The 15415-nt window shown below is 34.9% G+C and overlaps 2 protein-coding genes across 4 annotated transcripts in view; both read right to left on the bottom strand.

Moving 5' to 3' along the window:
• The window catches only part of LOC123566442 (uncharacterized), a 47348-nt gene extending 47246 nt beyond the window's left edge, over positions 1-102 (bottom strand). For all 3 annotated transcript variants that reach the window (XM_045360546.2, XM_053549843.1, XM_053549842.1), the window contains exon 1: positions 26-102. The gene's annotated coding sequence lies outside the window, so the exon portion shown is untranslated. The remainder of the gene's footprint in view (positions 1-25) is intronic.
• Positions 103-5293: 5191 nt separating this feature from the next.
• On the bottom strand, positions 5294-6004 carry LOC123565380 (putative nuclease HARBI1). Its single transcript, XM_045359246.2, has 2 exons — positions 5782-6004; positions 5294-5676 (listed from the first exon to the last, which is right to left on the bottom strand). The coding sequence occupies exons 1-2, from the start codon at positions 6002-6004 to the stop codon at positions 5294-5296; spliced, it is 606 nt and encodes a 201-aa protein (XP_045215181.2).
• Between the last annotated feature and the right edge of the window lie 9411 nt (positions 6005-15415).

Here is a 15415-nt window from a genome sequence, read left to right as displayed (position 1 = left end):
TTTATCTGGTTTTACTCACACTAACCTGTTCAAAAGAAAATTGTGAAATCAGTCTCAGATTCGTTGTTGTTGTTGTTGATTAAATTTCAAAACTAGCGAAAAGTGTCGAATCTAAACCCAACGAGGACAATATAATGAAAACGTATCACAACAACCCACCTTGGTATTCAAGAGGCAAAAGCTTAGCTGAAAGGGCAAAATCCTAGGTTGACACAAAGAAGTATTTTTTAGCTCTTTTGAAGAAATCTCGATAGACATTGTATCTGGTTTGTAAGGGGCGAATGCATTTGGTTCCATCTAATGAATACAACCATACATTTTCTCGTATTTTCAGGATTTCTCGTGTTCTCGTTTTTTTTTTTGGGGGGGGGGGGGTTTGCTTTACTTTTGTCAAGTGATACAGTGTTTGTCATTTTCTCAAAATTGACACACTGGAAATTTCAAGTGATCTGAACGCAAATTGATGAAAATATTGGCATTTTGCTGAATTGATAAATGACCACCCACAAAATATCTACTTTAATGTTCGTCTGCTTACAGACGAGACTTACCTCTATCAGACAATCAATTTAAAACTTTCAAAAATATCAGAAAAGTGAGAGTAGGACTCGGGCTTTCAAAGCATCGTCACAAAAAAGAAACATCCTATTCTCATACTAAACTGCCTGCATAATACACTCGCCCAAAGAGCTATAATATTTATACTTCTTTGACTCACCAAACAGACCAGATAGAAGCGGTTGGAAGACAGATAGTGCTTTGGGCAATATCTAAATTTGACCACATTTCCAGTTTCACTGAAATACTATAAGTCTGAAATAGCACAGGTTAGATCTCCGATGCATTTACTTCCGGCTTTCTCTTATGTATAAAATTTCAAATAATCTAGACGCAATCCCGATTGAAAATTGTTTCATCCCCGCACCAAAACGGATATTATGCTATTATTATCCACTGATTTACAGGTTAATCTTTGCAAACACTGACTACGAGAAATACTAGTTTTTCCATTATTGGACTACAGTCCTATGGAATAGTCTCCCGCCTGAGATTCCCTTCCAGGTAACCATTGAGCAGTTAGATGCCGCTAACATACTTCATCATTATGTTGGCTCGCCCCATGTGGTTCTGGGACGATCTGTGTATGAAAAGAATTGGAACCACTGCCTTACTGCCTTACCCTTGTATGATCGTAAGAGACGACTAATAGGGTCTTAACACTTGGTTTTGCTGTAACTCTGTGATTCCAGCAGGTATGCAAATTTTGATTCCATACCTCATGTATTTATTTCGATGTAAATGAGATGTGAAACCAAAATTTGTAGTCCTGTTTGGCGCCATATAACATATACTGTGTTGGTGCGCCGTAAAACCTAAATAAATAAAAAAAAATAATAAAAAAATATGTTGGCTCTTCGACCCTAATTCTATCTTTTAATCCCTAATACACTTTCCTTTCCCGGGAAAGTGTCTACGTCACCTTAACGGTTTAGACAATTGACCTTATAGATGTTGTTTCCTTTCTTGAACCACCGATATATCATAATTATCTGTGAACCGAATATCAATTACCAGGATTTTTTATGATATACAGACAACACTGGTTGTATATATAGGAAAGATCGCCGTGACGTCACGCATTAACATCTGTTTTTTCTGGTCAATATATCTTTAACTGACTGAGGTCTATTTGTCTTGTTGTCTATTTGTCTTGTTGACACAAATGTACGGAAGTCAAGCAGACTTGCCTGGAGACAGACGATTTCGTTATCTTAATCTGAATCTGATTTATTTGATTAAACGCCTATATATTTCTATAGAATGACATATTCAATGGCGTTGTACATTAACCTTAAATTGTTAATGATAAAATGAAAAAAAAAACTCACAAAAGATTAAAAACTAACACCTGCTCTTATCGCTTTTCCGGACGTAAAACTACAAAGTCAGTAAGAAAAGGGGAAAAACTGGGCCAAATGAAAGGGAAAGAAAATTGAATTAGAGGTTAAAAGATAGAATCTGGGTCGAAGAGCCGACATGTGGTGAAACATGTTAGCAGCATTGAACTGCTCAGTGGTTAGGCCTAAAAATATTTGTTTCCGGTATCCCGACATACCCTATATTTTTGGCCCCACCCTAAAGTTTTTACGGCCTTGGAGATTTTTGTCTACGTCGCTGTAAAGAGTTTGACAACTGACCGCCATCAAAACGTGTATAGATATTGTTTCCTTTCTTGAGCCATGGATATGTCATATTTACCTTTGATAATTATCTATGGTAACCGAATGTCGATTACCAGGCTTTTTTATGATATACAGACAACACCCTGACCGTAGAGATCAATACATTTGATGTCTGTTTGTCTTGTTGACACAAATATACGGAAGTCAAGCAGACTTGCTTGGAGACAGACGATTTTCTTATCTCAATCCGAATCTGATTTATTTGATTAAACGCCTATTTCTATACAATGACATATTCAATGGCGTTCTACATAAACAAAACTTAAAACGTTTATGATAAAATGAAAAAAAAACTCACATAAATTTAAAGACTAGCACTTGCTCTTATCGCATATAAAGCAATTATCGTGGCAAGTTTAAAACAATGACATACGAGTCTCTAAAATACGGTGTCTTAAGATTTTTTGAACGTTTGAAGAGTAATTTGCGTAATGCTCGCGGCAGTCCATTCCGTAGTTTTGTAACTTCTGACTTTAAATGTTTTGCACTTGTTGTATGGAAACATAAACGACATTCAGAATTATCTGACGATCTCAAATCTTGCCTACTAGGAACGTACTCTGTAAACAGTTCTGTTAAATACAAAACTCAGTCCTTGCTTTCACCGGCAAACAATTTAAGTCATATAACGCTTGTTTGGAATTTTCAAAATTCCTCCTATGTTAAGGACAAGTTTTGCACACATGTTTTGAATACGCTTCGCTGTCATCTATATCATTCAGTATGACGTACATTCCCAGTGCAGGCGCACCTGCGTAGTGAAAATCTCGCAAGCATGCAGAATTAAATTGGCTAATCTATTTGTTTGCAATAAGAAGTCTGCATCATGCAACACGCTTCATATTTTGTTTGGGGTACAGTAAACTCCGGTTATAGCGAACTCATCGGGACAAGAAAATGTGTTCGTTATTGCCTGAGTTTGTTATAAACATATAGCGAAACAAGTTCTTTGTCTAGGCATTAAAGGTATAAAGTTATTTATATAATTACAATGTAATTGACTTTACGTGCATTAAAATTCACCAATAATTGTCTTTGTAGTTTTATTTATATATTGCAATTTATTTCATTATCATTCTATTTGAATGCTTATATATATAATTTTGTAATAATCCTGACCACCTGAAATATTAAAATCATACGCCGTCTATGCTAACGGCTTAAAGAGGCAAATTTCTAAAATAAAATTATAATACAATGTCAAAAATTGATAAATGTTGAATGTGATATCAACAAAGTTACATTTTATAGTCTAAAAGCTTTCGAAAAGGACATTTTGTATAACATTGCAGACGTAATTTTCCACACATAATAATTATTATGTTACTTTCAGATATGACAGATATATCTTATAATTGTACTTAAATTTAGAAATTATCCATAATTTCATGGCACGATGTTGTAGAAAATAAAATCCAATAGAAACCAAATAATTACATCTAGTTAAATCTACGCATATTGCCTAGGTATTACAATAGTACTAGTCATGCGATATTACAGACAATCAATACTCAGTGAGATAAATATGTTCTTTCTGTATAATTGGTGATTACATATTTTTCAATGTCCTAACAGGTAACTAAATTATATAAATTATATTTCAGAAGACTTTAAACAACATTCTTTAAAAAATATCAAATCAAGATTTCATCGTAATACTTGCGGTTTTAGATGCCGTTGAGCTGTATCAACAATCACGATATTTCTTTAATATTTGTTTTATAATTCAATATTGTTGGTACAATGTCCACCCAATGCTAATGTTAAAGCCTGAAATTTTCGTACTTTCGCACTTCGTTTGTGATCTCGCGCATCGCCATCGTGATTTCGCTCATGTACAGGCGATTCGCGAAGTGATCTCAGCGCGAAAACACGATATTATGATGGCGAAGCGCGAATTTGTAATCGTTATCTCGCGCTTAAATTTGCATACCGCTAGATAAAGCGATGCAAGAAGCACGAACCGCGAGATCACGATGGTGAAACTGCGAACTAGTTTTAAAGGTGTAAAAAACATTTTGCAGAATTCTGTTTTAGCTGCCAAAAATATGGGAAATACCTTTAAATATATTAATAAAGATGTCTTTGTTGACTAGTGTTTTGAGTTATGGCAAAATTCCTTTTAACAACTATCGTATATATACTTATAGACATATCTCTTGAATAAAAGATCCAATCATAATGATATTTTGAAAGTGTGTTACCACTAACTATCTGTTTTGAATTAATAGTTGCACACATATAGCACGGATCACTGAAGCACAGATTGCACGCATACCTAGTAAAATTATACATTTTATATGAAAAAAATAAGAATGAATAAGGTTTTCATTCAAATACACGCTAAAATGCACCAGTTGCCGTTCTTGCATTTAACATGATCAAGGGGAGGATACCACGACCCCACCGCTTCCCCATTACCTCAGCGTACTATGAGGAATGCTCCAACTACAAAACTAAAATTTCAGTGGTTGCTTTGGTTAAATATCTTGGGATGTTCTTAATTCGTAGGTAATTCAACATGGCTGCACGACATTTGCGACTAACATGATCTTTAAAGTTCAGTTTCATCAAGAAATGCACCAGTATATCTAATCGTGCTTTCAGCGATGTTAATCGAATTTATAATACATTTGTTCAATTGAATAAATTCAGGTTGTGAAGCGTTCATTTTCAGTTTTGTTTCTATTCATCAAATCATTGCACTGTAACTGCGCACCGTTCCAGGTCTCCGATCGCTTGTCACAGCGCCTCGCTCGTGCTGTTCTTTATGGGGCCGTCACACCATGACGTTCTGGTCAACGTTCTCTGAACATTTCAATCGTTCAATTTTTGAGCGTTCTAGAATGAGGATGACACATCTGGCGTGTGATTAACGTGTGCCTAACGCATGACTAGCGTGTGTCTAACGCACGAGAAGCGTGTAAAAGCGACCAAGTAAGATACCCCTGAAAACCATTAGCGCCACTGGCGCGCGACGAACGATTTGTCAACGTTAGACGAGCGTGTTGAGCGTGTGACTAACGTGTGAATAACGACAGAATAGCGTTTTACTGGCGTGTGATTTTTACGGTCGAACGGGTACAAAACGCTGGAAATTTCATAGTGAATTCAGCTGCAGGAACATGGTTCATAGTGGTGAGGAGAACCTGGAACCTATTGGCAAGGATGCCAAAGGCATTCTCGACCACACGACGTGCCCTTGACAGCCTGTAGTCGCAGATCCTCTCGTCGTCGTCCATACCACGGTGCGAATACGGCTTCATCATGTTAGACCTCACGGCGAACGCGTCGTCACCGATTAGGTAGTACGGCACATCCTCGTTGTCGTTGGGCAGGGGTTCAGCTGGTGGGAAGCCAATGGAGCCATCATCGATGCATTCTTTCAGCTCAGACCCGTTATAGATTTGTGCGTCGGATGCTGCTACTTTCCCTGAAAAACACAAATTGCATCAACGTAAACATACAGTACAAATAGTAACACCAAGAGTAATCTAATTCAATCTCCACTAAAGACATTATGTGAAAGAACACTTACCACCAACATCTGCCCAGATGAACTTGTAATCTGCGTCCACTAGGGCCATAATCACCACAGAATAGAATCCCTTGTAGTTGTAGTAGGTTGATCCGGAAGAGTTAGGGCATCTGCAGGCAACATGTTTGCCGTCAAGGGCACCACAACTATGAGGGAAGTTCCACCTTGTCATGAACTGGTTGGCAATCTCACGCCAGGCTTCAGAAGTGCTTGGAGGGGTCATCACATCATCTAGATACTCGTCAACGATCGCCCGGCACACTTCACGGAAAAGGACGGAGATTGTGTTGGATGGAACGCGCCACACCCAAACTTCATGTCAGCATACTTAGATCCAGAGGCCAAATGTTGCAGTGTCACCGCCAGTTTCAGGCCAGGTTCGAGGGGCTCCCGGTAAAAGGTGTGCTGCTTCGTCAATCTGCCTCTGACACGTCCAAGGATCTCATCAAACAGTTCAGGTGGCATGCGCATGAAGTTCGTGAAGGTACTGACATCTTCCTAGCGAAGCTCAACCATGAGTTGGTCGTACAGAAGGACGTTCGTTTGACTTTAGTCACACGCTGCGTGCGCTAGGGGACCGTTCAACGGTCGTTGACAGGTCGCCAGTGAGTCGTTTACTGCAAGCAAACGATTAGTAACAACCAAGTAACGCTAGAGTAACGACGGACTAATGATAGCCGAACGCGTGCAACGCTCGGCGAACGTTAGTAAAACGTTCCACGAACGTTCTTAAACGTTCTTCAGCGTTTAAAATTAAACGTTGAAGAACGCTGGTCTCAGTGAGAACTTTTGTGCATGTTCAAAACTTTTTTTCCGGACCAGCGTTCTCCGCCGATTCCCGGCGATCACCGACGTTCACTAGCGTTCACACAACGCTCTTCTGGCGCTATCCCAGCGACCATGGGCGACTACCAACGTTTCCTCAAACGTCATAGAACGCTGACCAGAACGTCATGGTGTGACGGCCCCATTAGTGTTATAGGGACATACTCTCTTTATAAATTTGCATCTTTTTTGTGTATTTCATATGAAAACACGAACGATTATATCTTACATAATGTAAACAAATTAATATTATAACTTTCACTAATTGATTTCATAGGACTTCGTGGAATCTAGTTTCAATATATGTATATAATTTATATCTAACTCAAACGTAAGACAATGATGAGTTATGTAATTTGTTACTTAATTCTTTTCTATTCGTATTAGTTTTTTTGTAGACGATAACGAAATACATTGTCTGCAAAGATAGTTGGCAAAGATTGACCTTATAAACTATATTGGACTTAAAAATTAAGATTTCTTTAAATACTGGACCTATATGGGGTGTCGTTTTGCTATTTATTCGCTATCAGTTTGTGATATCTTAATTAATTCATTACGAATTTCACAAATTCATTTTCATTTTGTGATATCATTAACTCATTTATGGATTTCACAAATTCATTTGATGAATCGAGTTTAGGATATCACAAAATACCTTTAATGATATCTTAAATCATAATTAGTAGTGACGTCCTGAAATACACTAGATTTTAAGATATCACAATATTCTTCAAAGATATCACAAAATGCATTTCATAATGTCGTAAAGTGAAATTAGGATATTACAAAATATTGAATAAATAGTAAAACGGTCGACGCCGAAGAATCTTATCTTAATCCCCAGTTTTATGGCCCTTATTACCATGGTGCGCTGTATTGTATATTAATTACACAAAACATTTGTGCAAAAGATTATTGATTTTGGCCTTCCTTACAGAAATTTGAAATGTTGATGTCATTAACATCAATTGCAAGTGCCGCTAAATATATTCACTTGGCAATGAAAAGAACATAGAGCGGGGACGGGTATAATTGTCGAACGTGGTTGTGATTTCGATAACTTTTTTCAAGATTCGATTAAAATGTACACATAAAAGCAGTGGTTAAAGTAAAGTCAACATTATTTTGCTTCTGTGTTTCTCGACAGGTCTTTCCTAGAAAGAACATGGTAGCGTATATATAGATCAGATTATATTAGTGGCATCAGTAGTACCGTACGTGTGACTTTTAGGAAATCTCAAAACTTGGATAACAAAACTTGTAAGGATGTCAGCATGATATCAAGTCAACCTGTAATTTTAAAATAATAAATGTGTATAATTCATATGCAGGGGCGTAGCGTGATCAATTTAAATGTTATTCAAGGGGAGAGTGTAAGGGAGAGGAATCCCTCCTCCGGCGGGGTCCGGGGAGCCTCCCCGTGGAAATTTTAGAGCAAACAAATGGAAAGGGTGGCTTCACCAAACTTTGCTTCTTCAGTTTTGAACAAAATACTCACAAACGGCTCGGAATGTAAAGGAAGGTCTATATAAGTTGATGAACGTTACAAATCAGGGTCGGGGTGTCGGGTTGGGGCTGCCATATTAGAAGGACTTGGTCTAGGCTGTCTATTTATTCAGGGCACAATTTGTTATTCATAAATTAAGCAACATGAGCTCTTTTTCCAAACTTATTTGTTGTATACAAAATTTGCATTCAGTATACATATTATATGGAAAAACAAAGGCGTTTTATTATCGTATCAATAACATTGCAGTAATAATATCAGTGACGGCCCATTTCCGCGAGATTGCACGCATAATCTGACGTCCTTCGCCAAAAACATGAACAAAATGGCCCCGTTCCAAAAATTCTTTCAAAATTGGACGCCAAAACTTTAAAAAAAAGGACATTTAATTAGAGCTTTTACTATAAGATTCTTTCACCGGTTGTAGGTACAGATAGGAATATCCGGCCTCGAGGGTAACTGTTTAGGCGGTAACGAGGCTCCCTGCCGAGTTGCCGCCTAAACAGTTACCCGAGAGCCGGATATTTCCATCTGCACCTATAACCAGTGATAGAATCTTTTTCTTGCATACCGATTTCAAGAAATAATAATAAAAATAAAATCAATCGAACGGCTTTCTTTTTAGAACTATTTCTTATGGCAATGTATTTAAACAAAGCGTGGGAAACCAACGTCCGTAAACAGGAAAGACGTCATGACGTTTCAAAACAAACAACAATGTTTAGTTCCGGTTTTGTTTTATCAGTTGCAGCGTAACGTTATGAATTTTTGATAAAATAACGTGATTTGAATGGAGAAATATAATATCAGGAACCAATAGGAACTGTCAAGGTATTGAATTTTTATTCCGTTTTTTAAATAAAATATAAATTACTACATAAATCTTCATCATATATGTAGTTCGTTATACGTCATTTACAGCACGGGAGTCATCATACACCCCGGGGTGTAAGATGGATTTTTCCAGCACCAGTAAAGATACCGGAAATCCCCGTCTGGTATGCAAGAATATTTTTTTCTGACGTCAAAGATCACAATTGAATCGACACGACGTATTGTATAAATTTTCACTGGAGTTAAAAATATTTTAAATAAAAACCAGGAATTGTATTTTTATCGGAAGGCAAATTATATTTGAACGTGGGTGGATCCTTTCGACTGTTCTGTTATAAGATGACAAAAAGATCGATATCTTGACATTTATTTTGATTTTCTGATACTCCTGGAAAGCAAATCAGTTATTTTTTGTAGCAAGCTGTCGTAAAATGTAAATATAAGAATTGAATGCTATTTTTGTGCGTTTATATGGGTATGAACCACCGTGACTGGAAGGCTTCTTGCTAATCATCCAAGAATCGCTAGCGCGATTCATAAATTTGCAAGAAGTACCAATGTGGTTTATACCCGTATAAACGCACAGAAATAACATTCAATTCTTAAATAAAGTACACATGACTGTGTGCATATGTGTTACAACGGAATATTTGCAAATCACCTTGCAGTAAATACTCTAAACTGCCTTGGAACTGATCAGACTGCTGAGGCGAACTTGACTTATGCACAGTTTCAAAACAGACAAAACAGACAAAATGATGAAGCTATTTCAACAGATTCTTATTTCATTCTTCAAGTACAGTTACGGTAAATTCTCTTTTAAATATTGGAGTTATAGGAAAATATTGTAAGCATTATATTGATTTCTAGACCAAGGTATTGTTTGCCATCTGTTGCATGTTAGCATGTTGCATTTTAATATCACAATCGTTCTTGCCATAAGCAATGATTTTCAAAAAACTTCTCTACATTCTTGGAAATCAAGTAAATAATGAGACAAAAGTCTTGTGACAGATGTTTAGGCTGAAATATAAAATCTAAATTCACACAACTGTTATATATATGAATTACATATGGTTTAAAGAAATCGAGGTATATCTATATTACCGTATTTCAAAGGTATTCATATTGAACTTTCGATTTTTCCAATGATCGGTATTATCGATTTTTGACACATTAAATAAAGAAGGATAAATTCGATTTATTCGTCATATCTTTTAAATGGTTTAAAATAACGAATTTGCTTTGGCGGCAATCGTTGATTTAATCTTTCCTCTAAATGATGATATAATTTTAGAAATTGTAAGTTTATTATTTCACTTACCTTTTGAACCATTTATGCTACCACCCTTATTTTCCATTGAAGTCAATAGTAAAAGTCTAATTTTGGACCAAATTTAGGGTCATTTTCGTTGATATATTGCTCAAAATAAGGAAAACGGAAAAGATAATCGTTTTTGCTTCGGCTATGAATCTGCACAACTAGAGAGATCAAAAAATTAAAATGTGTATAACAGACATCTATTTAAATTATCACTTTTAAACCAAAGAGCAATAAAATGATATAATATAACAGTTTACAGTTTACAGTTTTATTTGGCAAATCAGCAAATCAATGCCTTTGGCCAATTAACATAAACACAAATTGAATATGGCCAAGACATACATACACATACATAATACAGGCATATTTATATACATATTCAATATAACATGGAGTAGAGACTATTGTGATAGACATAGTTCTTATTTGTCGATACATTTGTACTACAAAGTTAAGAAGCAGCTATGCGCTCAAGGGTTTCATTTCTACGCTTAAACGCATCCTTTAAATATTTTGCAGTGTTATACATAGATTTTTTATATGTAGAAGAAAGTATATTTACAAATTCTTGTATCGTTGGCCAAGACATATTTCCAAAATACTTTCTACGTATATCGACATAAAGAGGACAACAAAGCAGAAAATGGTATTCTGATTCAATACAATTTAAATTACACATTTTACATATTCTTTCATTTCTAACGGTACCTACGAATCTACCTAATTCGATTTCCAACTTGTGAGAGCTTAATCTGAAACAACTTAATTCTTTTCTTAATCCATCATTTGTTAAAACATCAATATATTTTTCAAAACAAAACTCTGTTTTGAATTTACTATAATAATCTAACTTTGACATTGATTGGACAGAAGCACGCCAGTTTTGGATAAACTGGTCGCAAATGCGTTGTTTAAACATTGGCAAATAATTTACATTATAATCAAAATTATTCCAAATATCACTATAACCAAGACTGTCTAATAAACACTTGATGGATTTTGCCCAACAGTTATCGTTACTGTTATTACACTGTTCTATAAAAATTCTATACATAGGAGAGTTTGGATTTTGCATTATTTTTAACCAATATTTTAATGCTCTTTGTTTACAAATAACTGATAAAGGGAACCTTCCCAGTTCCCCATAAACTGCTAAATTTGGGGTCTGTTGACGAACTCCAAGTATTGTTTTACAAAACTTTATGTGCAACTTGTCAATTTCTTTAAAATCATATATACCCCACACCTCAGAACAGTATGTAAGAATTGGTACAACCATGGTATCAAATAAAGAAAGTTTAGTTTTCACATCTATGTGTACACGAGTGAACAATGATAATAAGCTACTATATGCCTTAAGGGCCTGTTCTGAGAGCACTTTAACAGCATTTTTCATTACACCAGTATACAAAAAATCAACTCCTAAATATTTAAAATGATCTACAACTTCAATTTGTTCACCATTGATAAACCAGTTAAAATTGTGGTGGCTTTTTCTTTTTTCGAATACACATATTTTGGTTTTTTGAACGTTAATCTTGAGACCCCATTTTTCTGAATATGTATAGATAATATCTAACTGAGCTTGTAGGCTATTCGGATCAGTAGTAAACAATGCAATATCATCAGCAAATAACAACATATACATAGATAACTGGTTCAAATCATTCTCTGTTAACTTATTAAAATCTAAAGTAGTGCTTATATCATTAATAAAGAGTATAAAAAGTATCGGCGAGAGTGGTTCCCCTTGTTTTAATCCAAGCGTGACATCAAAGAACTCAGAAAAATTCATCTCAGAAGACATTCTTACACATGCTTTAACATTACTGTATATAGACTTAAGAATCTTGATCATTTTACCGCTGACCCCAGTCTTTAAATGTGTTATCCACAGAACGTCCCTAATAACTGTATCAAGTTAGAATTTTCTTTAGTCAAAAGTTTTTTTTTTTTTTTTTTTTTTTTTTTTTTTGATAAATTTGAACATCTCTGTTATTATCAAAGCTTGTGACTTGAACCATAAAATAATTATTTACTACCAAGTTCTATGCCAGGAGAAATAATCTGCATAATCCTGGTTTCAATTTTGATAGGGTTATGCTCCTTTTTAATTTTTTTTTTTTTTTGGTTTAAGTTTGATAAATTTGTTAGACTCATAACTTGAAATGGTCATCTGTTGTCAGTCTACACCAGGAGGGACGATCCCCATAGATCTGATCTTGGATTTTGACAGGGTTGTGCCCCTTATTTAACTTAGAATGTTCTAGTTAAAGTTTTTACACAGTGTTTCTTTTGCGGACAAAGCTCTAATTCACTGAGAAAGGGTGAGCCTGCTGTCTTACGAAAAGGTCTTGTTGAAATATATTTTTAATAAAACATACATTTTAAAACAGATAGCTTTTTAGTAGCTGTATCAATAACACTGACATTATGGTCTTATATGTACCAATGTAGATATTTAGGACAGTCTGTAAACAATTGTTTTATCTCCTTTTCATTATAAATAGACTGTTTTAAACTTTTAAATGGCACTGTCTTAGTAGTTATATGTCTAATTCCTAGATTTTAGATAGTTAATATAGACTTTTAATTAGTTGTAATACTAGTAAAAGTAAATATGAATATGTTTTTTAAAAACTTTTGTCTGGCTTTTTATAGTAGAAATCAATTTTATCTCAGTCTCTTATAATTCATATATGAATGACATTGTACATTGTATTATTGTTTCTTTAACCTATGTTGTATATTGATGTACTGTACAGTGAAGAGACTATAATAAATAAATAAATAATCAAAGGCCATTTTGTAATCAATAAAAGCACAGTATAGTTTAGATTTACAACGAAGAACATTTTGGATAATTGAATGCAATAGAAACACGCAGTCAGCGGTACTATGATTATCTCTAAACCCAAATTGTGAGTCACTAAATAACTGCTCTGATTCACACCATTTGTTGATTCTATTCCTAAGTGCTAGAGAAAATATTTTTGCCATAACATTTACGAGTGTAATACCTCGATAATTACTGGTATTTGAAACATCACCTTTTTTATGAATTACACCTTTAGTCCATGATTCAGGATATACTCCAGATTCAAAAATTCTATTAAATACAGAAACTAGGTACGGTGTTATAAAAACATTCGAATCAATAAAGAAATCTGAAACATTATTATTTAAATCACAGCTCTTATGTCTTTGAAGGGAGCTAATAGTTTTGAAATTTCCTCAACAGTAAACGGACAATCTAAGTCAGCAATATGTAATGTACTTTGGCGTTCTTCGGCCTCATCATCATCTGGTATAAAATGCCCATGTGGCGTATTTGAAATATTCTTAAAATGATCTAAAAAATCGTTCAGGGTTACTCCATCTGTACATTGCTTTTCATTTTTTCGAAATTTATTTATATACTTCCAAAATTTGCGAGGATTCTTTTTACTCATAACAGATAATTTGCTTCTCTCACTGGAAAAAAATCTTAATCTAGCTTTTCGTTTAATTGTACAATATTCCCTGCGACTAGAAAGAAACTGTGCCTTATTTTCATCATTTGGATTAAGGCGAAAAGATCTCTTATCACTAAGAAATGTCGATTTTGCACGTTTACACGAATCATCGAACCATAAAGACTTTTTAAGTTTAGGTTTTTTACGTGCATGACTAAATGTTTTACCATGTATCTTAAAAGAAATATCATAAATTACTTTTGACAAATTATCTACATACATATCTATATCAATACCATCCGACAACAACTGGTCAGACAAATTATCAAAAATATGTTTGTTTTCTAACAACACATCTTGCAACACAACGGGATCTGCACTATCCCAAATTATTTTATCATAAGTAAGAACATCTGTATAGTAAAATGGCATTTTTTTCACAGTCTAAAGAAAATTCAATAGGGCAGTGGTCCGAAAATTCAGTCAGTTCATGCACATTCATATAGGAAATACTATCAAAATTATTTTTGCTTGTAATCAAATAATCTACTACACTACAAGCGTTTCTATTTCGACTGGTATTAAAACAAGTAAAATTTCCTGGTTCAAGACGACCATTAACAATACAAAGATTATTTTCCTTGCATAAGAATAACAGTTTATTTCCAAAGCTATTCACAAAATTATCACGTGAAAAACGTGCTGGAATGTCAGACAAGCTGTCCTGATCATCAAAGGGCATTGACACATAACGGCCGAGATTAATGTTTTCAATGTAGTCTGCACGCTGGCCTACTCGGGAGTTAAGGTCACCTGTCAAATAAACTTCACCTAAAAAGCTATATCTTCTTATATCATTGTCAAGCTGTTCAAAAAAGTCATAATCATGAAGAGTTGATGTAATATTTCTATAAACCCGAGAATCCTCGGGTGGTATATAACAGGTGCACAAAAACAGATCATTAACTGTCCCAAAATACTCCTTTTTTAACTTAATCCATATAATACCATTGTTATTCGTGTTGATCAGTTCAATTTTATTAAAATACTTCTCTCTATAGTAAATAATAACACCACCGCTAAAACGTTTTGTTTTTCGATTGCCTTTCGGCCTTGGACATGAAAAGGAACAAAAACCATTAATTTTAACATTAGAAAGTTTAGAACACCAGGTTTCAGTTAAACATAGCAAATCGTATTTATTAATGAACTGAAGAAAATCATGATCATTCAGTTTATTTCCTAGCCCTTGAACATTCCAGGATAAAATCTGTAGCCCCTTCTCGTCGACCCCCTAGCCTGAGGAATTTTCTGGTGTGAACAACTGACCGTCAATGATCAGTTTATCATACTTTAGGACTGCATTTTTTCCAGCTCGTTTGGCTTTAATTAATTCAGGAATAAGCACTTTTCTCCGATCCTGAATCTCTTTGGGATATTGGTCACTGACCCTAATGCTTGTTGTATCGCGTTTGGTCAGTACACTTCTCTTAATATCCAACTTATCCTGAAAATAATTGAATTTTACAACTATTGGTCTAGTTTTTCCACCGTTATAAACACCAACGCGATGTGCACGGTCAATTTTGATGGATGTTTTGGCATCATCGTTACCTAACGAATTTTCACAGAATTCGTGAATAGTTTTCACACAATCTTCATTCTTCCGCTCTTCAGAGGATCTTG

The sequence above is a fragment of the Mercenaria mercenaria genome, chromosome 8 (genome assembly GCF_021730395.1).
Source record: "Mercenaria mercenaria strain notata chromosome 8, MADL_Memer_1, whole genome shotgun sequence".
Taxonomy (NCBI): domain Eukaryota; kingdom Metazoa; phylum Mollusca; class Bivalvia; order Venerida; family Veneridae; genus Mercenaria; species Mercenaria mercenaria.
The sequence above is the reverse complement of the archived record's forward strand: the minus strand, read 5'-3'. Positions and strand labels throughout refer to the sequence as shown.